Source organism: Giraffa tippelskirchi, chromosome 8, assembly GCF_054371585.1.
Source record: "Giraffa tippelskirchi isolate mGirTip1 chromosome 8, T2T-mGirTip1v1.2.pri, whole genome shotgun sequence".
NCBI lineage: Eukaryota > Metazoa > Chordata > Mammalia > Artiodactyla > Giraffidae > Giraffa > Giraffa tippelskirchi.
The window spans coordinates 82,538,239-82,564,905 of record NC_137282.1 but is presented as its reverse complement, the minus strand read 5'-3'; the positions used below and the strand labels follow the sequence as shown (position 1 = coordinate 82,564,905).

Genomic DNA, 26,667 nt, shown 5'->3' with positions numbered 1-26,667 from the left:
AAATTAACTCTGAGGGTGTTGGGACTGTATCGTTTATAGACTTTGTGACATCTTCTTCAGTATTGCAGGTAAATCTTTAGTTTCTATTTGGGTAAAGGTATGGAACTAGTGAGGGATTAATGTAATTTAAAATTTACATTTTTATCAGAAATCAATAAAACATTGCATTTATTATTGACTACTATATAGGACCTGGAGAAAGTGAAGTCACTTCTCTGTGTATGTTTTTATATACACAGTCGTCCCTGTGAAAGGACTTACCCTCATTAGTAATTCAACAGTAACTCTTAATGTTTTGGAATAAGACATGTTTATAGCTGATGTTGGCCAGTTTACCTTGTGTTGCATGTATTTTGAAGACTTTACAAGTCACAATAAACCTACTGTAGTAGGTTTCTGGTAAACATTTTAAAACATTAAAATGATGGTTTTGAATGTCTCTCTCATTTCTGCTTTTATCAACCAAGCTCTTGGTGAGATTAATCACAAGACAGAGTACAAAATATAGGTATCTCCATCCTTAAATGTTCCTATTTTCCATTTTAAGTTCCAGCTAATAAGGATCTCTCCTTTTGAGAAAATATATGAATTTAGCTGCTAAAATGGACTTTGCACTCTATTTATTAAATTGGATTTTATTTTAATTACATGATGCTTTAACATTTTCATGTTTTCGGCTGTAGTAGGAAGCTTCATCAAATATGACAGTGTTTTATACTGTTCCTAAATAGCAAAATTATATTTTAGCTTCCTATTAAAATGTATTAGTGGAATTTTCATGTTTTCCATGGATTGTAATGGTTTAATTATTTGAACTGAATGGTAATGAACTAACTGTTTATTTCTTGTGCAGTTTTACATGACTTCAAGGGAAATCAGGCTGAGACAAAAGATGAAGCATGAAAAAGACAGGTGAGTTTGGTAGTTACACCCTGATCATTCTCTCTCACTCACTTGAGACCATAGATAATGCCTTAGGCATTCTAGTTTTCACAGTAGTCCCTTTTTGTTGATAAATAGAAAAGTATGGGAGATAACTGCAGGGAAAATAATTAGACTCCACTATCCTTTTTAGGAATTTGCTTTCAAATATTGTTTATTCCATTCAATTTTTATAACTTATTTCTGAAATCTCTCTCCCTCTCCCAATCCAAATATGTGTGTTTTTTCAGTACCCCACAGGTGCCTTTAATAATACCTAATGCTTTTCAGAAATCTGACATTTGAATTTGCATTGAATTGCATTGAAGAAAGTCAGTACTAGGTGGTCTTCAAACTGTGTTCCCTCTAGAAATATGAAGTGAAAGGGACTCTCTTACTAAATGTTACTTAATTTTTTATTTTAAAGATTGCTACTCTCTGACCACTATAGTCGTCGAATCTCACAAGCATACACTCTGATGAATGAACTGTTATCTGAATCAGTACAACTTCCAGCAGCTGCTCAGAAACCATTGCCTAACAAACCCAGAAAAGCTCAGATTCCCAGAAGGCAACGCTCCCCTTCTCCAAGAGGGTAAGATGAGGTCTGGCATGTCATTTGGCAAGATAACGCCAGGTGTGATAAGTGTGGAGCACCGTTGTGACTCAGGTTCAGTGTGCTTGCTCTGAAATATGGTAATAAAGTGAAGGGGGAAACAGTGCCATCATTAGGAGTTTTCATTAGTTTATAGAATCACCAAGGAAAAGGACAAAAATGGCATTAAATATCTAATTAAGACATAACAAAGCACTTCTGAATGCCTAATACAATTTTTATACCCATTCAATCCTGTTTTCTTCCTTTCTGTAGTTTTTGTGAATATTCCTTCTGTAATTTGCCTCCTAGCTGCTCTCCCTGTTTCTCCACTTGGTTCCACTTTTGGAGAAAAAAAATGGCCCTCATCAGCTTACTGCTTCTTCTGCTGTCCCCTCCTACTCCTGCCAGTTATTGCTGATTCGGTTGTAGATACTATCATGTTTCTTAAATTAAGAAACTCAGTTTGGATATGAGTTCAGTAGGCAAGGATTAATTAAACATGGATGCTAAAGAAAAGCACCCAAGAGTAAAGTTTCTCATACGGCACACAAACACAAAATTTGTTAGTGACACATAAGGAGGAAATGAATCAGCAGTTTAATATTGTTAAAAATTACCACCTTTGACAAAATAACTGATTAGGTTTGTAAACATGATCTCATAACTTAAGAACCTAGAGAAAATGCTACCCAACACAAACCTAGATGTAATCATATTACTTGTGTGTAATTTTAGGTGTAATCAAAATAGCAGGGATTCTCTTTGAATATTTCTTAGAATAATACACACTATTTAATATATAAATAACTGGAAAATGTATACAGGTTTTGAAATGATTAGAGAAATAATAAAAGCCAATTTCTTTGGGGAAAAAATGAATAAACTTTGAGGTATAAGGAGAGTTACTATACACTAAATGACCACTGAGGTACAGAATAAGCCAAGTCAAATGAATGTATTAATCTGAGCTGGAATTTGGAGTTTTGAAATATAATATAGCACTGATAGAAGATTCTAGAATATAATTATGTGATTTCTACTTCAGAGAGAGTCGACATGGTCACAATTTTCCAATATACAGACCTGGAAAAGTCAGACATACATCCACCAAACCAAGTTATACCCAAAAGGGGAGACCTTTTGGGCAATCTCAAGGCTCACCTTGGCCACGTGGTAAGATTGAGAGCTTTCTTTAGTCTTGTATAATTTGGACCTATTCTTTCTTGTTTCCAAAGTTGTGTTTTTCATTAGTGAAAGTTTTAAATCTCAGTTAAAAGCAGTTCCCATTTCAACAGAATGCAAGAGATTGATGAAGATTTAGCTGTACTGGATTTTGTTCTATTACTTTGAAGTGAGAAGACCCTAGGACTCTTCATAAACTAATGGCCTTTAATTCTGTGTGATATGACTTATTTGGGAATCAGTTTCTTTGATGTGTCTGGTTAAACATGTAGGCATTTTTACAATCAACTTCTACTAGATTAATAGGATGGATATATCATAGAGGAGGAACAGAAAAGGCTCAGATTGAAATAATATCATGTTTTTGCCCTTTTTGAATATTCTTTTCCATATTTGAACATATAATATCTGTTATTTATTTATTGATGGGCTTCCCTGGTAGCTCAGCTGGTAAAGAATCCACCTGCAATGCAGGAGACCTGGGTTCAATCCCTGGGTTGGTAAGATCCCCTGGAGAAGGGAAGGACTACCCACTCCAGTGTCCTGGCCTGGACTGCTGCTGCTGCTGCTGCTAAGTCGCTTCAGTCGTGTCCAACTCTGTGCGACCCCATAGACAGCAGCCCTCCAGGCTCCCCCGTCCCTGGGATTCTCCAGGCAAGAACACTGGAGTGGGTTGCCATTTCCTTCTCCAATGCGTGAAAGTGAACAGTGAAAGTGAAGTCGCTCAGTCATGTCCGACTCTTAGCGACCCCATGGACTGTAGCCTACCAGGCTCCTCCATCCATGGGATTTTCCAGGCAAGAGTACTGGAGTGGGGTGCCATTGCCTTCTCCGTGGCCTGGACTAGCCTTCCTTTAATTAATTTTGCCATATTTGGGTTTTTGTTACTAAAGTAAAACATTTATTTGTTTAAAAATGGATAGTCATAACTAACATGTAAGTATAAATATATTCAGCTAAGACTGTATAATAATAACTAGTGAGCCAGGTTCTGTTTAATTATTAGAATTACAACTCTGTTAGAAAGGTAGTACTATGTTCCCATTTCAGGCATCAGAAAGCTAAAGCAGAGAAAGTTGAAATAACTCCCCAAGATCAGATAATCTAAGAAGTGGTAGAGTCTGTATTCAAACCCAGTCAAGGCAGGGTCTAGAGCCACCACATCTAAAACGTGACCTTTAATATGCTGCCTCAGTTAAGAAAATTGGAGTTTCCATAAATCACAATCCTTTAGATAAAACTTTATAATTTTGTTAACTCTTGATTTTGGTTGACAGATTACAATAAGAAAACTATGTTCTTTTTAAAATTAGAATTTCAAAATAGTGACCTTTTAAAAAAATTTTTTTAGTTTTATACCTTATACATTTACAAAAATTAAATATCCAAAATTGGAGAGGATTTTAAACTTGAATCATGATTTCTTAATGTCATATGGAAAAGCCTTGGATTATGTGGAAATACGTCTTTTTTCTTGGACCTATCCAGTGTTAGGCTTGTATTGTTACCTTCCACTTGACTGGACTGAGACCTTGGCCCGCTTTGGACCCATTACCTGCCTCCTCTTGCTGAGCTATGGTTGATGAGGTGTTCCTGCTGCCCAGGCACGCAGAAGTCCTCAGTAACCCCCAGCCTGTGCAGTTAAGTCCAGACCCTCTCCCTAGCCTGCAAGGTGTCTTCCCCTTCGGCTTCCTTAGCCTCCTTTCTCCGTAAAATCCAGACAACCCATGACACTTGCAGGCTTGTTTTCCAAACACATGCTGTGTGCTCCCATCCCAACACTGAAATTTCCCCTTATTACCATAATGATACCCTTCCAGTGTCTTGGAAGACATCCCTAATTTCAATTATTTAGCTGTTCTAACCTGACATAATGATTTTAACGTCTATGTTTTCATTTTTAAATTGGCTAATACTTAACTTGCATGGTGGTGTGAATATTAGAGACAAATAGTAGTAGCATTGGTGGGGACTTCCCAAAGGTGGCTCAGTGGCAAAGAATCTGCCTGCCAGTGCCAGAGATGTGGGTTTGATCCCTGGATCGGGAAGATCCCCTGAAGGAGGAAATGGCAACCCACTCCAGTATTCTTGCTGGGATGATCCCATGGACAGAGGAGCCTGGTGGGCTGTAGTCTGTGAGGTCACAAAGAATTGGATATGACTGAGCAACTGAGCACACAGTAGCATTGGTAACAAATCAAGTTTTTTTGTTTGTTCTCTGAATCCTTAATCTACTGTTTACCCCTCGTGAGGCACTATTGCAGCGGGTCTTATGTCGTAGTTATGTGTAAACTTGGTTTTGTCCTATTATAGACTCAATGTTTTGAGGGTAGCAAGACTCTCTTCATCTTGTGGTGGTGGTGGTGGTGGTGTTCAGTTGCTAAGTCATGTCCTACACTTTGCGACCCCATGGACTGACACACGCCAGGCTTCCCTGTCCCTCACTATCTCCTGGAGTTTGCTCAAACTCACATCCATTTTGTCGATGATGCCATCCCACCATCTCATCCTCAGGCACCCCCTTATCCTCCTGACCTCAGTCTTTCCCAGCATCAGGGTGTTTTTCCAGTGAGTCATCTCTTCGCATCAGGTAGCTACCGTATTGGAGCTTTAGCATCAGTCTTTCCAATGAATATTCAAGGTTGATTTTCTTTAGGATAGATGGGTTTGATCTCCTTGCTGTCCAAGGGACTCTCAAGAGTCTTCTCCAGCACCACAGTTCAAAAGCATCCATTCTTTGGTGCTCAGTCTTCTTTATGATCTCTCACATCCATACATGACTACTGGAAAAACCATCAGTTCAGTTCAGTCACTCAGTCGTGTCCGACTCTTTGCGACCCCATGAATCGCAGCATGCCAGGCCTCCTTGTCCATCACCAACTCCCAGAGTTTACCCAAACCCATGTCCTTTGAGTCGGTGATGCCATCCAACCATCTCATCCTTTGTCGTCCCCTTCTCCTTCTGCCCCCAATCCTTCCCAGCATCAGGGTCTTTTCCAATAAGTCAACTCTTCGCATGAGGTGGCCAAAGTATTGGAGTTTCAGCTTCAACATCAGTCCTTCCAATGAACACCCAGGACCGATCTCCTTTAGGATGGACTGGTTGGATATTCTTGCAGTCCAAGGGACTCTCAGGAGTCTTCTCCAACACCACAGTTCAAAAGCATCATACCATAGCTTTGACTATATGGACCTTTGTCAGCAAAGTGATGTCTTTGCTTTTCATATGCTGTATAGGTTGGTCATAGCTTTCCTTACAAGGGGCAAGCATCTTTTAATTTCACGACTGCAGTCACCATCTGCAGTGATTTGGAAGCCCAAGAAAATAAAATCTGTCACCGTTTCCACTTTTTATCCATCTATCTGCAATGAAGTGATGGGACTGGATGCCATGATCTTCATTTTTTTAATATTGAGTTTTAAGCCAACTTTTTCACTCTGCTCTTTTACCCTCATCAAGAGACTCTCTAGTTTTTCTCCCTTTCTGCCACTAGTGTTGTATCATCTGTATATCTGAGGTTACTGACACTTCTCCTGGCAATCTTGATTCCAGCGTCTGCTTCATCCAACCCAGCATTTTGCATGATGTGCTCTTCATAGAAGTTAAATAAGCAGGGTGACAATATACAGCCTTGATGTATTCCTTTCCCAATTTTGAACCAGTCCATTGTTCCATGTCCAGTTCTAACTGTTGCTTCTTGACCTGCATACAGGTTTCTCAGGATGCAGGGAAGGTGGTCTGGTATTTCCATCTTTTGAAGAATTTTCCACAGTTTGCTCTGATCCACACAGTCAAAAGCTTTAGCATAATTGAATAATTAGATAAATGAGGGAAAAGGCTATCTAGTTTTTTGCCTAAAAATAGCTATTATTTATAAGATAATTATTGTTGAAGTATATTAATGGGCAGATATTATAGTACTTATACAGTATCATAGAACAGTATATGACTAGTTGTTATCCAAGGACCTGTCACTTAGCTTCCCTAGATCTCTGAAGTTAAGGTGGTAGAGGCAGCTTGAGGGACTGTGAACACAGTGACCTTCCTGACTGCCTCTGCCACACCCAGAACCAGCCATTCCCCTGGCAGCATTCAGAGGCAATGGGAGAAACCCAGTCAGTGAAATAGTCAACTTGACCCCACTGGGGCAAGTTTAGTCATTGTACAGATGAGAAGTTTGGATCCATCAAGATTTAAAAATTCCCTGAAGTTCTTCTGTAAAAGAAGTTTTCCTGAAAATACCTGCGAGTTTGACTATATATGTTGCTATCTTTTACAAAGCAGTATATACATTTTTTTTTGGCTACTTTATTCAGCCCTGTGTGCAAACTGTTGAAGTTAAGGGTCTTTTTTCCTCCTTGTTTTATGGTTAATTCTATCAAAAACAATATATAGAGACTATATAAGTACCTGAGAGGCACTATAGGCATAAATAGTAGGTCTAGCCTTTGAAATCATCTAGGTTCATAGCCCAGCTCCCTTGCTTACTTTGTGTCCTCAGATATGTTTTTAAAAATCTACTTCATAGAGTTGTTAAGGATTATAAGTAAAATATTTTCAATAACATATACAGTAAATGGTTGCTACCAATCCTGGAATTTAAGAAACCTTAACTGATCATTCTATTGGCATTTTGCCTAGGTGTTCCACTGGGAATAGGCTTATATGCCTGGATTTTCCAGTTGCCAGAGATGTTGTTGAGGCACATTTGCCAGATGAGAAAGGTTTGTTGTTGTCCTATAGAGATACCAAGCCTCAAAGTAGACTTTCCCTTCTTTCAGCTACACTTTTGTTTTGCTTTCTTGGTTCAAATCAGTCATCTTTTACTGTGCCCAGTTGCTTGAGTTATGTCCAACCCCATGAGCTATAGCCTACCAGGCTCCTCTATCCATGAGATCCATGTGATTTTTCAGGCAAGAATACTGGAGGGGTTGCCATGCCCTCCTCCAGGGGATCTTCCCTATCTAGGGACTGAACCCATGACTCCTGCATTGCAGATGGATTTTTTACTGCTGAGCCATTGGGCCTCTACTAATCAGATTTCTGTCCTCAATGAATTTACAACCTGAAAGATGAAAAATCACACATGCATATGGAAGGTTAAAGAAGTTTCCTGTCTTTGTAGAAACTGCTACTTTTACCATACAGAGAAAAGCTGGTGCAGCCAAAATGGCAGTTAGAAAGGTTGTACAATCTCCAGTTATCATCCGAAAAGGTATGGGATAAAGGATAGAAAGTTCTGGGGCTTAATACTAAAAAATTTTAAATCATAAATCACTCTTAGAAATGTCAAATACAGATTTTAGTATGAAGAGTGTGGCTGGATGGTGGTAATGGGCTTAATAAGCATACTGCTCAACATAAAAACAAGTAGTCAGGAAGGTGCTATGATCACATAGCCATGGAACACATAGACCCATAAGTGTGGCCAAATTAGCTCTCCTCTGATCAGCTAGAGAGAAGGAAGTTATAAGTCATTATCTCAATTCCTGACATCTCCCCTAGCCCATCCCTCAACTGCTGTTACTTTTCACAATTTAAAACATAGTTTCACATTCATCCTCCTTTTACCTCTCAGGTTGTTAATGCCAGGTTGATAGGGCAACTCTTATTCCCATCTTAACAGCTGAGCAAACTAAGGCAGAGAAATTAAGTGGCCTCCTCACATCCCCTTAGAACAATAGAAAGAACAGCTATAAAAATACCTAGAAATAAATGTACCTAAGGAGGCCTCCTGAGAAACCTGTATGCAGGACAAGAATCAACAGTTGGAATTGGACTTGGAGCAACAGACTGGTTCAAAATTGGGAAAGGAGTATGTCAAGGCTGTATATTTTTACTCTATTATTTTTTAACTTATATACAGAGTACATCATGATAAACATTGTCATCCAGATGGGGGAAAAAAAGGAAATAGTGGCAGATTTTATTTTCTTGGGGTCAAAAATCACTGCAGACAGTGTCTGCAATCATGTAATTAAAAGATGCTTGCTCCTTGGAAGGAAAGCTATGACAAACCTAGGCGGCATTTTGAAAAGCAAAGACTTCACTTTGCCAACAAAGGTCCACATAGTCAAAGCTATGGTCTTTCCAGTAGTCATGTATGGATGTGACACTTGGACCATAAAAGGCTGAGTGCTGAAGAATTGATGCTTTTGAACTGTGATGCTGGAGAAAACTCTAGAGTCCCTTGGACAGCAAGGAGATCAAACCAGTCAAAGAAATCAACCCTGAATTTTCATTGAAAGGACTGGTTAAGCTGAAGCTCCTGTACTTTGACCATCTGATACAAAGAGCTGACTCATTGGAAAACACCCTGATTCTGGGAAAGATTGGAGGCAGAAGGAGAAGGGGATGACAGAGGACGAGAAGGTTTGTTGACATCATCGACTCAAACTTGAGTTTGAGCAAACTCCAAGAAATAGTGAGGATAGGGAAGCCTGGCATCTTGTAGTCCATGTGGTTGCAAAGAGTCAGACCTGACTTAGCGACTGAACAAAAACAAAAGGAGGCAAACGCCTGAACACTAGAAGATGCTGATGAAAGAAATTGCAGATGATGGAAATAGATGGAAATATATACTATGTTCTTGAATTGGAAGAATCAATATTGTCAAAATGACTTTACTGCCTCAGGCAATCTATAGATTCAGTGCAATCCCTATCAAATTACCAATGGTATTTTTCATACAACTAGAACAAAAAAAAAAAGCCTTAATTTGTATGGAAACACAAAAAAACCCTGAATGGCCAGAGTAATTCTGAGAAAGAAAAAACAGAGCTGGAGGAATCAGGCTCCTTGATTTCAGACTATACTACAAAGCTGCAGTCATCAAAACAGTATGGTACTGGCAGAGAAACAGAAACATAGATCAGTGGAACAGGATAGACAGTCCAGAGATAAAGCTGTGCTCCTCTTGTTGGTTGATCTGTGACAAAGGAGTCAAGACTATGCAGTGGAAAAAACACAGAAAAACACAGTCTCTTCAATAAATGGTGCTGGAAAGCTAGATATATGAAAAATGAAATTAGAACATTCTTTAACACCATACACAAAAGTAAACACAAATGGATTAAAAACCTAAATGTAAGACCAGATACTATAAGACTCCTAGGTGAAAACTTAGACAGAACACTTTTTGCAGTCACAGCAATATCTTTTCCTATCCATTTCCTAGAGTCATGGAAATAAAAATAAACAAATGGGACCTGGTTAAACTCAAAAGCTTTTACACAGTAAAGGAAGCCATAAACAAAATGAAAAGACAACCCATGGAACAGGAGAAAATACTTGCAAACAATAGGATCGACAGGGAATTAATCTCCAAATATACAAACAGTTCACATAGCTCAATTTCAAATAAACAACCCAATCAAAAAATGAGCAGAAGACCTAAACAGACATTTCTCCAAAGAAGACATACAGATGGCCAATAGACACATGAAAATATGCTTGGACTTACCTGGTGGTCCAGTGGTGGGAACTCTCCACTTCCAATGCAGGGGGGAGTTGTTTGATACCTGGTCAGGGAAATATGATCCCACATGCTGCGTGGTGCCACCAAAAAAAGAAAAAAGAAAAATTTAAAACAATGAAAAGATGCTCAATATCACTAATTATTAGAAAAATGCAAATCAAAGCTACAATGATTTGTAGCTAGCAGAATGGCCATTGTCAAAGAGTCTACAAATAGTAAATGTTGGGAGAGGTTGTGGGGGAAAGGGAATCCTTCTACACTGTTGGTTGAAGTTCAGATTAGTACAGCCACTATGGAGAACAGTATGGAAGTTCCTTAAAAAACTAAAAATAGAGCTACTATATGATTGAGTGATCCCACTCCTGGGCATGTATCTAGAGAAAACCATGGTTCAAAAGGATACATTCACCCCAGTATTCACTGCAGTGCTGTTTACAATAGCCAGGACATGGAAGCAACACAAATGTACATCACAGAGGAAAGGATAATGAAGATGTGGTACATATATACAATGAAATATTACTTAGCCATTAAAAAGAATGAAACGTCATTTGCAACAACATGGATAGATGAATTTATACTGAGCAAAGTATGTTAGAGAAAGACAAATACCATATGATAGCACTTACATATGAAATCTAAAATAAATTACACAAATGAACTTATTTACAAAACAGACTCACAGACTTAGAGTATGAACTTATGGTCCCCCAGGGGAGCGAATGGTGGGAAGGAATAGATTTGGAGTCTGGGATAGACATGTACACACTTGCTATATATTTAAAATAGATAACCAACAAGGTCCTACTGTATAGCACAAGGAATTCTGCTCAATGTTATTAAGCTAAATGAAAAAAGAACTTGTAACAGAGCAGATACATGTATATGTACAACTAAATCACTTTGCTATACACCTGAAAACTAACACAATATTGTTAATCAAACATTGTTAATTGTTAATCAAATATTGTTAATCAACATGGAGAAGGAAATGGCAACCCATTCCAGTACTCTTGCCTGGAAAATCCCATGGACAGAGGAGCCTGGTAGTCCATGGGGTTGCAAAGAGTTGAACACAACTGAGCAATTTCACTTTTCTTTCCTAATCAACCATACTCCAATGTAAAATAAAAAGTTAAAGAGTTGGCCAGAATTCAGTTTCCTTCTCTCACACCAATAGAACAGGATTACTAGAACCCTAAAGCCAACCAGACCTTGTGATTCCAATATTAGATGAGACTGGCTGCCTTGGATTTGACAATAAAAGTCACAATAAGGAACAAATTTACCAATGAATCAGTTCTAAAGTATGCTTTGTTTTCCCTTCAAAGGCCCCAATGCTCCCTGTCGGCAGTGTACAAAAAGTCACAGAAGCACTGGGCTTGCACCTCAAACCAAGGAGGTGTGTATAGAGTATGAGAGAGAAGAGACTGTGGTGAGCCCATGGTTGGTACCTTCAGACATCCGTGCGATTCTCTACGAGAGTCACAGTTCCCTGCTACAGGTATGCGTTATTCCAGGTTTCACTTTGCCTGGTGATTATTTGTGTTCTTAAGGGTTTTTTCTTTGTGTATTTACTTTTGTGTGTGTGTGTTGGAGGGGGGGATGTAGACAGACTTAAGGGTTGTTAGGTCAGTTTGAAGTAGTGAATCAAAGCATCTACACTTAGGGCTGAATACTCCAGCATTTGTCATTCAGAATTTTCCTTGACTGCGTATTTTCTTTTCAACAACAAAAAAAACACAACCCAAACAAAACACAATAAAAATGTAAGAACAGAATATTGTACTATAGGTGCAGCAGTCCATTCTGTCTACTCTTCAGGCCTGGTACCAGCATCTCGGGTCAGGTGATATTCATTCATCCCATCGCCAGTCCAGATATGCTGGGCAGCGACAGCCCTGGTTCCCTGCATATTTCCGTCACTCTTTGGTGGATGAGCAGCTCTGGGGTCTTTGGAAAACTTAGCTCATGTGCCATTTATATTTTTCCTCAGGACCACAATTTACTGTCTTTCTCAATTTGATAGGACTCCTTACCAACTGAAGAAAAGTCAGAGGCTCCTTTTGGGGTAGGTGGCATGGAGAGTTTGTCTGAGAGCACAGGCAGCATCCTTAGCAAGCTTGACTGGGATGCTGTTGAAGACATGGTGGCTGGCGTGGAGGACAAGAGCCTCTCTGTCCACTGGGCCCTGGACCTGTAAGACCTGAACGTCACTCTGCTTCCACATGAAGGCCAGCAACTCAGTGATGAAGTTTAGCAAGATTTTGTGGGTTTAAGGGAGAGAAGCAATGAAGGAAGCAATGTGAATTTACCACCTGTAAGGCACCTTATTACTTGGATTAGACATTTTAAGAGGGAAAATAAACATTTCTCAATTATTTTGCCTTCAAGGGAAAAGGGTTAACTATAGTCATATTATATGTTTTTGCATTCGACTTATTATCTTTAGGTATAATTTTTTAAATGATGAAATAAACAGTACCTTTCAAGCCAAACTTATATCATATTTAAGCTACTTTCAATAAAAATCTATCTTGCATCTTCCTTTACTTCCTGAGTTTTGAGAAACAACCTTATGTGGGTAAACCTGATAGAAAAAAAAATTCTTTCATTGAGGTAAAGAAAATCATTCTATCACCTGAGACACTCTATAATGAACTCCATTTTAAAACATATCCTAAAATTGTATAGGGCTTGGCCTAGGAGTAAGAAGGAACTAACCACCTTCCACCAACTTCTAAATAAACCATGTTTCATGTTGTCCAGATGTTCTGTCCTCTGTCCTCAGCTGAAAAAGACTTGGAAGAAGAAAAGGAGATGGATGATTTGGGTGGGGAAGAAAGAGACTGTGACTGCCAACTCTGGAAGGCTCATGTTAAGCTCGTGAAAACCATGGGACAGAGACCTGGGTAATTCTGGTACTTCACCCAAACAATGTCATAATCTTGGAAATAATTTTTTATGAGAAAAAAACTAAAAACCTTCACATATTTGTCAATTTTTAGTGCAGTATCAAAGAATGTTATCTGAAAAAGAATGTTAAATATTCCTCCTTTTCCAACTACATACCTGTGTAAGGCCAGACTTTTTTCATACAGTTCAACTAAAGACATTGCAATAGAGTCAGTGCAGAAGCTGGTTTGAGAATTCAGCTGTCATCTGTTAAGGCAGACATAGATATTTGTAAAACTTTCAAACATTGCCATGCATCACATGTTAACATTGAATGGAGGTCACTGTAATTTAAATGTTTTTCTCAGTTTTCATTTCTGACATAAATATTGACAGATATACCTACATTAAAGCTCTTTGGGCTCCTCAATAACCTTGAGTATAAAGAGAACAAAAAGTTTAAGAACTGCTGCTTTAGAGCTAACAATGTGAACTGAACTCACCAGACTTTTGTTGTTCAGTCACTCAGTCATGTCCGACTCTTTGTGCCCTGTGGACTGCAGCACGCCAGGTTTCCCTGGTCTTCATCTCTCAGAGCTTGCTCAAACTCATGTTCATTGAGTTGGTGATGCAATCCAACCATCTCATTCTCTGTCATCTCCTCCTTCTCCTGCCTTAAATCTTTCCCAGCATCAAGATCTTTTCAGACTATATAGAGTCAATACTGACATTTCATTCTCACTACTTCACAATAAACTGGTGTTAATACCTGCTTACTCCTGTTCTGATTTAAACATTGGGTTGGCTTTTTGAGGGTATTACCTCCAGTGTTTTTTCATTTCTTCCTTTAGATCCATATTTATGTGTAGTATTTCTCTTCTGACTGAAGATCAATAGTGTTTCTTATTGTGAAGCTCTTCTGGCAATTCTCTCAGGTTTCATTGACTGAACTATTATCTTTCACTCTCGTTTTTGAAGGGTATTTTTGCAGCAGTTATTCTAGGGCAAGGTCTTTACTTCTAAGATGGGCCTTCCTGTTGCCTAAACTGGATGTCTGGAGTGTTAATAGGCTGTCAGCAAGATCTCTCCATGTTGTAGCTGGGCTGGGCCTCCAACATCCCCCAGGGACTGTTGTCTCTCAATCTTTTATTATACTAACACCTTTCTGGTAAAGCCTCTTGTACTCTTGCACAGAACTGGATATGAGCAGCTCAACTCTTGTCCAAGGATGCACAGGGAGCCCCCACACAAGGCCTTGCAGAGTCTGGTCACTGGTTACCATCCTACACTTCGACCTCTGCCTCCTCAGCTTAGCAAGACCACTGTGGTCTCCTTGGACATAACTGGAGTCGTGATAATACACTTAAAGAGCCAAGCACTCGTGAGACTTACCTTGTGAGCTTCTCTTCCCTAAGGGATCACCATCTCTTGCTGCATGCTGTCCAGTGTCTAAAAGCAGTTGTCTCACATATATTTTGTCCAATTTTATGGTTAAAGCAGCCAGGCTAGTCCTGTATCAATTACTCTGTCATAGCTAGAAGTGGAAGTCTTCTCTGGTCCCAGTGAGCTTTACATCCATATAGCAAACCTGAAAGAAGACTGAAGCAGGGTAGAACATGTCAGCAGAGGACTGATGGTTCCAGGCAGTCTCCACCATCTAGCTTGAATATGTTCCTATGGTCTTCAAAAAACTGCAGTATAATTTTGTCATGTGCCTGACACAGAGAAAACATCCTTCCAAGGAAGGGTCTAGACTGTACCATCCAAACGTAGGTTAAAAGAAACAGTTTCCACATCTAGATTTTAGCACTTACCATACTTGGGGTTACCTCAGTTATCAAAAGGATTCCTAACTTCTCAAAACAATATCATTTTTGCTCACATTTTTATTAGAAAATGTTATACAGCATTTAATAACATGCATCACTAAACCAAAGCCACTTCTGAGTGTCCTACTCTTTATTCTGGCTGAATTTGGAATCTGTAAACAAAGGAAGCTCAAACATAAGACTTCTGCCAAGAAATTATATCCACGGACCTGGGTGAATATCACTGACTTCAGCCTTACTTTCGTACTTCAGCTCCTATTGTTTTTAGCCCTAGTATATGCTCAAATATTCGATGGATTCATGAAAAGCCATTATAGCTTATACCTTTTTTCATTTTTCAACAATTCAAGGAATTATCTGTGTCTTGTTTAGCTTTTCTATAAGAAACCAATCCTTGGATCTTAAGAAATAGGAGAGACAGGAATGGTGTAGAAGTCACACTGGTAGCCCTCCAGAACTCCACTTTCCTTTAGGCATTGCTCATACCCTGACCCTTCCTGTGTGTTCAGCATCTAGACTGTGACTCTGTGTCATTAAGGAGACCCTAACAGAAACTAATGCTTTCATGTTCATAAAGATTAAATCTGGGGAGCATGTGAGAAGAAAAGAACCCTTGTTAGGTAAGGTTGGTGTGTAGGTAGGGAGTGAATCTATATATGTGGGACGTAGGGCCAGGTTCCATGGGGAGTTGCCTAGCTGAAGGGAAAGTTTTTATACAGGATTTTATAAAACAATGATACTAATTTGAAAAGAATTATTTAAACTATATTCAAATTCAGGAAATATAAAAACAAGGTAATTAAAATAACTTCAGTGTTAAGAACTTTAAAATGGTAACTATTTTACCATTTGATACATTATTTCTTCTAAGACCTAAATGACAGGATAATAAAGGAATATTAAAATTATAAATCAACACAAGCTAAGAAAATTGGACAGGAGATATTACTGGAGAAGAGAAGTCACAGGAGGTCTAAGAGGGTGGAGGAAGCCATAATATAATTTGTGCAGAAAAGGGTAATGATAAACAGTGTACTTAAGACTCAGAGCTGACAAGTACAAAAAGGGAGATGCAGTGAGACAATCATGGTGAAAGTCTTATTAGAACAGTTGCAACTCCTTATCTCTCTATCCCTTGCACATAGAACTCCCAGCATCTATGCCCCAGGTAAGAGTCCAGCTTCCCATCTGATGACCTTAAAGCCGAGAGCAGCAAATCTGGCCTGCTTTCTGTTCTTTTAAATGAAGTTTTACTGAAACACAACCTGCTCATCCATTTATATGTTATCTGTGCTGCTTTTGCACAGCAGAGGCAGAGTTGCATTGTTGCTACATAGACAATGTGACTTGCAAAGCCTAAAATACTTATTTTCTGATTCTTTACAGAAAAAGTTTGCGAATCACTGCTGTAGACTTGAGCCCACCAGATGAAATCCACCTATACATTCAGAACTTCAGTAAACTTTTTAGTACCCTGTTTTAAACCTGAAGGGACAGTTAGGCATCACTTGACATGCAAGAAGAAACCCTCTTCATGAAAGGGACAGTCCAAATTAAATGAGAAAAATAACAAAGAGATCATGCAGGAAACAGAAGAAATGGTTTTTACAACTAATAAATTAGGAGACTCCAACAATGACAGAGGAAGCCCTATTGTGAGAATTCCCATGAGGTTATTTCTGTTAATAAAGTAGATTGATATTTCTAATTGGTGAGTGGCAAGAGTTCAACATCAATTGATTCCCATTTAAAAAAGGAGTATACATGTATTTACCAAGTATATGTGTGGCTTCATTCCCTTTGTCCCTACTCCTGACTCTTGATGAGTGAAGGGTAGCAGTTTCTCGTTCAGGCAGGAAGCGAAGTAGATTAAGTATTTGCCTTGCATAATATTCCACCAGCAGATGGATGTATGTCTAGATTTGGGGCAAATGGCAGCAAACTTGATTGTGATTGCAAGTCCACGCTACAGTATCTGTACCCTGGCTCTACTGACAATAAAGCTGTTAATTTCATCTCCATCTGTCTGACTTCAGTTTGTAATTCTTACCAGAATTCCAAGGAGTGAGGGAATGTGATTTTTCAACCTCCTTAAATCTGAACACAGGATGCATTGGCTGTGGCTTGAGCTCAGGGCACCAAATGGCAACTGAGAAGTCTACTTTTTAATCTGATACGTTGATATGAGATGTTGCAGTCACAAAATAAGAACAAGTTACTGTATGAAAGAGGCAACCAGAGAACAAGGAGAAACTCTTTGAAAGTTAAAATATAGCTGAAATAAAGTTAATAGAAGGGTTAGAAGATAGAGTTGAAAAATCCTCAAATATAGCATCAAAAGACCCAAAAAAAGAGCAAAAAACATAACTGAGGAGATGAGTCCAGGAAGAATAATATCTAACAAATTACAGAGAAAGAAACTAAAAGGAAAGAAATTATCAAAATTCTCCATAGCTAAGAACACAGATCAAAAGTCTATATGAATTTTTAGAGATCCACTAAGAAACATCACAGTGAAATTTTACAATATGAGAAATACAGAAAATATCCTAAGTTTCTAGAAAGGGAAAGCAAAGATCATATACAAAGTAACAATGAATCAGTATGGTAGCAGCCCTCTTAACAGCAACAACACAGACTAGATTATGGTGAAAGTATTTTCAAAGGGAAAATTTTCAGTTTAGAATTTTAGACTCAGTTATCAACCATGAAGTGAGAATAAACACATTTTCAAACATTGAATGATTCAAAAATTTTGTTCCTATGTGTCTGTTCTTAGGAAACTACTGCAGGATATGCTCAAGCAAACAACATTTTTAAGCAAAAAGGAGAAAAGTTCAGATTTCAGTAGCGTCCTGGATCCAACCAGAACAGGGGTAGGAACAGTCTACCCCTAGGTAGAACACTTTGGCAACAGTCCTAAAAAATCAGTCCAGATAGGTGCAAAGGTAAGAATAGCTCCAGGAAGGCATTTCTTGATGGAGATATGTGGGAGGGGCAGCGGGGAGAAGACCCAAAGGGAATGATCTGAAAGACCATTACAGATTTCTATGTGGAAATTATGTAAGTTAAACAGCAAAGCAACCTCACTAAAGGAAAAACAAAATAAATAAAGGAAATGCATTCATAGTAAACTAAACATTAGTTCTGATTGAATATTTACATAGTTTTATATTACATAAAGTGAAAGTGAAGTTGCTCAGTCGTGTCCAACTCTTTGCGACCCCATGGACTGTAGCCCACCAGGCTCCTCTGTCCATGGGATTTTCCAGGCAAGAATACTGGAGTGGGTTGCCATTTCCTTCTCCAGGGGATCTTCCCAACCCAGGGATTGAACCTGGGTCTCCCGAATTGCAGGCAGACGCTTTACCGTCTAAGCCACCAGGGACATAAATGCTCATTAAATACAGTGATATCCACATTGGTAGGAGAGGGAATAAGCCTGAGAGCCAAGTCTTTATCATAAAAAGTCAATATATAGAACAATTTTATGGACTCTGAGGGAGAAGGTGAGGGTGGGACGTTCTGGGAGAATAGCATTGAAACATGTATATTATCATATGTGAAACAGAACACCATTCCATGTTCGATGCATGAGACAAGGGCTCAGGGCCGGGGCAATGGGATGACCCAGAGGGATGGGATGGGGAGGGAGGTGGGTGGGGGGTCCAGGAAGGGGAACACATGTAAACCCATGGCTGATTCATGTCAATGTATGGCAAAAACTATTACAATATTGTAAAGTAATTAGCCCCCAACTAAAATAAATAAATTTATTAAAAAAAAAAAAAGACTTCTTCAAAAAGCAATCTTACATGAAAAATGTATAAATTATAAGAAAAAGCTGGCTACCTTTTGATATGCTGTTTCCCAAGGTTCTGTGACACTGGAGGGCAGCTGTCTTGTGTAGTGTTTTTGTTTCCAGCACCGAAGTTATGGGAAATACTGTGTAGCTGCTGCTCAGTCCCAGGTGCATTCTGCCCCTCTGCTCCTGCCCACCTCATGGTCCCCCCTTCAAAGATTGTGCAGCTCCTTAAATAATAAAGCTGGAAAATATTTTTAGTCAGGTTATCAAATTTGATTTACAAAAATGCTAACTTTGAAATGCAAACAGGCTTGAAAAATGTATTAAGTACTTTGTACTCTGGAAGCGTGAATTGCTTTTGAAGTCTGTCAGTATTATTAGTATTTTTCAATAAAGAATAATTTTTCTCCAATTAAAAAAAAAAGTCAATATATCATAATATAATCAATATCTAAGGAGTAGAATGAATTAATAAATTACAATAGTATATTCTTTAGAAATATGCAGTCAGCTATTCAGAGATCAGAGTGGTTGCCTGAATTAACAAGGGATTCTTTCTTTAAATTTAATTAGAAAAAAAAACTACTAAATAATAGAAACTTTATTATATTAAAAGCCTGCCTCATTAACATTTTTATCTCGGAATTACTCTAAACTATATAAAAAGCAGGATTTTAAGGATTCAGTGGACAGTTTTAAGCCAAGCAGAGATGCAAGACTATTCTCTCTTCTTTGGCTCCTTTCCACACTTCAGATCACAGTAATTCCCCATGGGCTTCCTCCAGATGAAGCAGGGGTAAGTCACGTTGTCTTTTATGTGGTTCTCTACCTTCACTCACTAAATCTTACTAAGGAAATTCACATTTGTTCTCTCCTCATTACAATTTGAAGCATTGGCCACTATTTTAGCCAACCAAAGCTATATGATTAATTTAAATATCCTAATCACTTCTACAAGAGAAGGAAATGGCACCCCACTCCAGTACTCTTGCCTGGAGGGTCCCATGGACGGAGGAGCCTGGTAGGCTACAGTCCATGGGGTCGCGAAGAGTCAGACACGACTGAGTGACTTCACTTTCACTTTTCACTTTCATGCACTGGAGAAGGCAATGGCAACCCACTCCAGTGTTCTTGCCTGGAGAATCCCAGGGACAGAGGAGCCTGGTGGGCTGCCGTCTATGGGGTCGCACAGCGTCGGACACGACTGAAGCAACAAATACATTAAGCCAGTTCTCTCCTTCCACTATTGGAGAAGAGCATGGCAAATCATTTCAGCATTCTTGCCTTTAGAGCCGCATGAACAGTATGAAAAGGCAAAAGAATATGACACTGAAAGATGAACCCATAGGTCACAAAAAAGTCGGATACGACTGAACAGCTGAACAACTCCTTTCACTACTACCACCAGCTGGAGTTCTCATCATCTTCCACAGAGCATTTTGGCTTATGGCAACCCACTCCAGTACTATTGCCTGGAAAATCCCATGGACGGAGGAGCCTGGTAAGCTATAGTCCATGGGATTGCAAAGAGTTGGACACGACTGAGTGACTTCACTTTCACTTATCATTGTCAGTGCTCTTTAGAAAAGGCAAGTCTGACTTCACAAATGCTAATCCCTGTTCCACTTCCCACCTACCTTAATGGCTCCCCATTGCTCACCGGACATCCTTAACATGGCCTACAAAGGCACGATTTGTCCCATTTATTTCATCAGCATCATCATTCTACTCTCATTTTTTCTCTGTCATTCACAAGAACTGTGAAGCTTTTGAAAGCAATATGCTCTTTTCTTCAGGCCCTTTGAATATGCTGTGTAATAAATGTGGGATTCTTCTTGCATCCCCTTCATCTTTTTTTCTTTTTCTTTCCTCAGACTTCAGAGTTCAACCATCATGTCCCTAAGGAATAAACTGCTGCAAACTAAAAAAATTTCCCTTTTATCAACAGTTCAACCAACATTATTTGGTATCTGTAATACCAATTGCATATTAGGCTTTATCTAAGGATTAGTTTCACTTGGAGAAGGAAGCCTTTCTGGTCTCCCCCAGCCCTCCAGATTATTTCAGTGCTACATACTCTCATAGTTTCTGTTACTTTTTCTTTTAAGCATTCAACTGTAATTTAATGACTGTACAATTGTGTGCTTTGCAGTTCACTTCCTATTTCTCCCACTAGAACACAAGCTTGTTGCCAATGGGTCCAGTACAGTTCATTGCTCGTAGTAGGGCACTCAGCAAATACTTGTAAAATGACTAAATTAGCAAAAACTAGTGAACCAGTGTCGATACCAAGTTACCCCCAAGACAAACAGTATGACAGGAAAGAAAGAGAATCCAGTGTCTTAAGTTCAGGAAAGGAGTGTAGAATGTAGCCTGTGAGTCCTGCATCTCTCCAATACCCAGCAGCCCCTCTTCACTTGACTCATTCATACATTCACACTCTGTACCTGGTTTCCAGAGCTACTCTATATCCTCTCCTTGACTTCATCACTTTCACTCTGCCACTCTCATTCTACTTGCTCTTCCGCTTCATGGAGACCTCTGATCTTTGATCCATTTTCTCTCAGCTTAGCTCTTCGACTATACCTCCAACAAACTCACACTCCTGGCTCACTGATGAATCACTTCTGCTGTAAAGCTGAGCACTGCAGGAGAAAAATAATGCAGTTCGGCATATTCACAACCCTCCATGTGACAGCCAGTGAGTGATCTTTCTGAACTACCACCCTGAGGATATTTATGCTAAGCCCTTCCAAACTCTTAAACTGCAGCTCTTCCCGAGTCTCATTTTTCAGCTCAACCACAATCTGGTTTTGCTCTCATCCTCTCTGAAACAACTCTCCCTAAAGCTTTCTATCTACATCCTTAATGGTGGGATCAAGCATTTTTCAATCTGTTTTACTGTGGCATTTCATGTGCTGCTCTCCACCTTCCTGAAACTCTCTTAATCCCCTAGTTCTGGATTGTTCCCAGATTCCTCTGATCATTTCTTCTGTCTCCATTTCAAGTGCTTTTTTTTTTTTTTTTTTTTGCTGCATCTTATATGTTGGTAGTCTCTAAAGTTCTTCTTTGGCTGTGCACTGCTTACTGTAACTCATGTGGCTGATGAGTTCCAAACGTAGCCACTCCCCAAACTTCCCCTGAAAGTGTCCTGTTTGTGTATGTTCCCACCTTTTGGACATCACCTGAACATCTGATAAGCACTCACTTACAACGTATTTAAAATCAACCTAGTCATCTAAAGTAGAGAACCTGATAGCTATTCCAGATGGCTGTCCTTACCTCATCAGTCAACTGTTGAGCTTTGCTGTTTTTGTTCCTGAATACATCTGCATTCTCCAGTCTTCTACTATCATTGTCCTAGTTTAGGCTTTCACTGTCACTAAGAGGATATTGTATGCGTGTCCTCTTCTTGACATCCTCAAATCTATCCTCTAGTAGCACGCAGAGTGAGCTTTTAGTAGTCCCTAGCTTGAGGTCCTTCCACTGCCTACACATTTAAATTCTCAAAATTGTATACTTATCTCTCTTTATTTCTATAACTTCATCTTTTGATACTTTACTATCAACACCCTGTGATGCTCACACTTCAGGTTCCCACATAACCTAGCTAAGTGATTTTATTTACGAAACTTCAAACACACATGGCTTCAGACTATGTTTTCTGACTTCACACCAATCCAAGTTTTAGTCTTCTGCATCAAGCCTGGAAATGTAAAAAATAATTAAAAACATAACACAAAATATTACACCTTACTATATATATTTATCTAGCAGGATGGTAGGCATCTCAAAAGTTATTAGTCATCAAGAAGCCTACATTCAGATCTTACTGGGTGACAGAAGAATGACCTTACAGATGAAATCTTTCTCATTATCTGATCTAGGAAATAAGAGCCCCAAGTGTTGCTCATGGTTGGTTCTAAGAAGGTATGTGGCTTATAGATATCACATTGCCTCTTTGAGTTTCAATTTCACCTTAAAAAGAATTTGAAATAGAAAGATCTTCTAATTTATAACCCGTGGATTTTCAAGTCAGGGCATTTGTACATAGACCTAGGTGGGATGACCATGAGTCCTTAGAAATTGCATGCACATATTTGGATATTAATTTGTTCAGTTTTCTAAGGAAAGAGTTCATGGTTTTCATCATGTTTTTCTCAAAGAAGTTTATGAATTACAAAGTGGTTAAGAACATTTAAAGGATTTCTCAGATCCTTCATATTGTATAACTATATAAATATTTTTAAAACTATGAAATGTGCAGATTCATTGTTCATTTTAGCTTTTATGGAAAATGCAGACTATAATTACTTTTCTTTTTCTTTGTTCCACAATCTAAATCTAATAAGGAGAAGCCTAATTTATAATTCTAGGTGAGTTATGATCAAGCAAAACTTACACTGACACATAGTAGAAAAAGGCTAATATCAGAGATGAAGACCTTAGAACTATTTGACAAATTAACACAAAAATAACTTTTCACTTCTAAGGTTCTGCATAACTGAGATTAAATAATGACTGAAAAAAGTCACAACTACACAGAGGCAAAATTCCATTCAGGAAAAACTGTAATGTCTTTCAATTATATAGTAAATATATATATATATATATATTTTACAAAACAAACAATGGTGTGGTCACTCACCTAGTGCCAGACATCCTGGAATATGAAGTCAAGTGGGCCTTAGGAAGCATTACTACAAAGCTAGTGGAGGTGATAGAATTCCAGCTGGGCTATTTCAAATCCTAAAAGATGATACTGTTAAAGTGCTCAATATATCAGCAAATTTGGAAAACTCAGCAGTGGCCACAGGACTGGAAAAGGTCAGTTTTCATTCCAATCCCAAAGAAAGGCAATCCCAAAGAATGTTCATACTACTGCACAATTGCACTCATCTCACACGCTACTAAAGTAATGCTCAAAATTCTCCAAGCCAGGCTTCAGCAATATGTCAACCATGAACTTCCAGATGTTCAAGCTGGTTTTAGAAAAGGCAGAGGAACCAGAGGTCAAATTGCCAACATTCGCTGGATCATCAAAAAACCAACAGAGTTCCAGAAAAACATCTATTTCTGCTTTATTGACTATGCCAATGCCTTTGACTGTGTGGATCACAATAAACTGTGGAAAATTCTGAAAGAGAGGGGAATACCAGAGCACCTGACCTGCCTCTTGAGAAACCTGTATGTGGGTCAAGAAGCAACAGTTAGAACCGGACATGAAGAGACTAGTTCCAAGTTGGGAAGGGAGTACGTCAAGGCTGTATATTGTCACCCTGCTTATTTAACTTACATGCAGAGTACATCATGCAAAATACCCGGTTGGATGAATCACAAGCTGGAATCACGATTGCGGGAGAAATATAAATAACCTCAGATATGTACACGGCATCATCCTAACAGCAAAAAAGAAAAAGGAACTAAAAGAGCCTCTCAACAAAGGTGAAAGGAGTGAAAACACTGGCTTAGAACTCAACATTCAAAAAACAAGGATCATGACATCCAGTCCCATCACTTCATGGCAAACAGATGGGAGAAAAAATGGAAACAGTTACAGACTTTCTTGGGCTCCAAAATCACTGAGGACAGTGACTGCAGCCACAAAATTAAAACACTTGACACCAGTATTCTGGCCTAGAGAATTGCATGGACTGTATAGTCCATGGGGTTACAAAGAGTCGGACACGACTGAGTGACTTTCACACTTCACTGCTCCTTGGAAGAAAAGCTACGACAAACCTAGACAACACATTAAAAAGCAGAGACATCATTTTGTGGACAAATGTCCATCTAGTCAAAGCTATGGTTTTTTCATGGTCATGTACAGATGTGCGAGTTGGACCATAAAGAAGGCTGAGTGCTGAAGAATCGATGCATTCAAACTGTGGTGCTGGAGAAGACTCTTTGTGAGTCCCTTGGACAGCAGGGAGATAAAGCCAGTCAATCTTAAAGGATATCAACCCTGAATATTCATTTGAAGGACTGATGCTGAAGCTCCAATACTTTGGCCACCTGATGCAAAGAGCTAACTCATCGGAAAATACCTGGTAAAGACTGAAAGCAGAAGGGGGCGACAGAGGATGAGATGGTTGGATGGCATCATCGACTCAACGGACGTGGGTTTGAGCAAATTCTGGGAGATAGTGAAGGACAAGGGAAGCCTAGTGTGCTGCAGTCCATGGGGTTGCACAGTCGAACATGACTGAGCAATTGAACCACAATAACACAGCCTGTGAATCCATTTATTTCAAGCAATAATTAGTACAAAGTTTCTGACTAACAGAGGAGCTATAATTTCAGAGTATCCTCTGTTATTTATTTAAACTTGTTTCCTTCCTTCAGGTCTTCATCTCCAATTGCCTGCTTGGCATTTGCTAACTAAAATGCAAAGGATGTTTATCACCATCTTTCTGAAAACTAGACCTATCTCCTTATCTCTGTAGTGGTACCTCTGTTCTAGTTATGCAGGCACAAGTTTGAATGAGAGGCAATGCCTCTCAAGCCTACAATAAATTCAGGTAAGCAAAAGGATTAAAAAGCAGAAAATAACCATTATTTAGAATTAACTATTTTCTTAACTATCCAAGGACAAACAAGTTTCATCATAAAAAATTTGCAGAGTAAAAGACAGATGAAGAAACATTAAGACCAAAAAATGTTTTGAGAAAACTGAAAAGTTACTGGATATTTGAGGTCAATTTGGTATTATTTAGTATTTAATGATATCTTTACAGGTGAAGTAACATGATGCCTGGGATTTGTTTCAGAAAAATGAGGGTTTGGAGTGTACAGGTATAGCTCAAACAAGCTTGATCAGAAATTCAGGACTGAAACTGAGTGATAAGTACATGGTGGTTCTGTAACAAAAAGTTTTAAAAAATTATGATAAAATAAAATTGTGTGCATACGCCATCACTCTGAGCAACGGAACCATACACAACTGGTCTTAAGAAGGAAGGATGAGTGATGGTTTTTGCTTGGCTGTAATGCAAAACATGAGGATTTTGACCACTTGGTCAACAAACTATACAAACTGGAATTGGGCAGTGACTTTTCTATCATACCAAATTTATACTCAAATGGGACCAACAGGACAGTGCCATTAAAAAAAAATTCACATCATTTGTATAATTAATACCTATGATGAAAAATTATGTAAGTTAAACTTTAGTTTTAGAATGAGCAAGGCAAACGGTGAAAGGTTCAAATAAGTAGAACTTTTATAGAGCAAAAATTACTATCAAATGTTCCATATTATTTTAAATGGGTAATCTGATGCATTTTATATTTGCACAAATAATCTTATTCTGGTTGATATCAACAGTTCTGAAGATGCAGACCACCTAGACATTAAGATAGTGACAAAGACGAGTACTTTATGTAACTAAACATGGTGTGTGGGGAGGGAGAACCATATACTTTCTTGGTTAAGTTCACTTTCTAATTGAACACAGAATAAATTTGCTTCCTGGTCATGAAATCAACATTGGACAAAACAGCTTGACTTACCTGTCTTCAAGAAATGTACTACAGTTGTTAAAAACTGCTGTGTGCTTCAGTTACCTGCTAACAATTCAAATACTCAACATATTAACTGAATAAGCGATATACTACTTTCCCCTAAAAGTTCAGAATTTATTCTACTAGAGAGTACTAAATTCTGTTTACTGTATCTGTACTTCGGTATGAATTTGTTTTTTAAATACCCATTCTTTATCAGAATATTACTAGGTAATTTAAGTAAGAAAATACTAGATTTCATATTAATGTAAAAAGTGAAGGTTTGATAAGTTGACACATCTTTGGCACTGGCAGGCAGATTCTTTACCACTGAGTCACCTGCGAAGCCCCAAGTTACATCAACATTTGCTTTAATTAATAGCTCAAATATTGAAGCTTAGAATATATGGAAAATTCCTAAACACAGCAATTCATCTATGACCAACTGAGGTTAAC

The 26,667-nt window shown here is 38.6% G+C and overlaps 1 protein-coding gene across 15 annotated transcripts in view; it reads left to right on the top strand.

The window, feature by feature from the left end:
- Window positions 1-12,726, top strand: part of CPLANE1 (ciliogenesis and planar polarity effector complex subunit 1) — a 99,302-nt gene extending 86,576 nt beyond the window's left edge. For 8 of the 15 annotated variants that reach the window (XM_081522014.1, XM_081522012.1, XM_081522011.1 and 5 more), the window contains exons 49-54: window positions 854-912; window positions 1,349-1,516; window positions 2,565-2,692; window positions 7,828-7,917; window positions 11,511-11,683; window positions 12,209-12,726. In XM_081522014.1, the coding sequence (XP_081378140.1) occupies window positions 854-912; window positions 1,349-1,516; window positions 2,565-2,692; window positions 7,828-7,917; window positions 11,511-11,683; window positions 12,209-12,382 (792 nt within the window). In that variant the 3' untranslated portion in view covers window positions 12,383-12,726. Of the gene's footprint in view, window positions 1-853; window positions 913-1,348; window positions 1,517-2,564; window positions 2,693-7,343; window positions 7,427-7,827; window positions 7,918-11,510; window positions 11,684-12,208 lie in introns of all 15 variants that reach the window. The other 7 variants (XM_081522021.1, XM_081522020.1, XM_081522016.1 and 4 more) reach the window with 2 other exon arrangements.
- The last annotated feature ends 13,941 nt before the right edge of the window (window positions 12,727-26,667 follow it).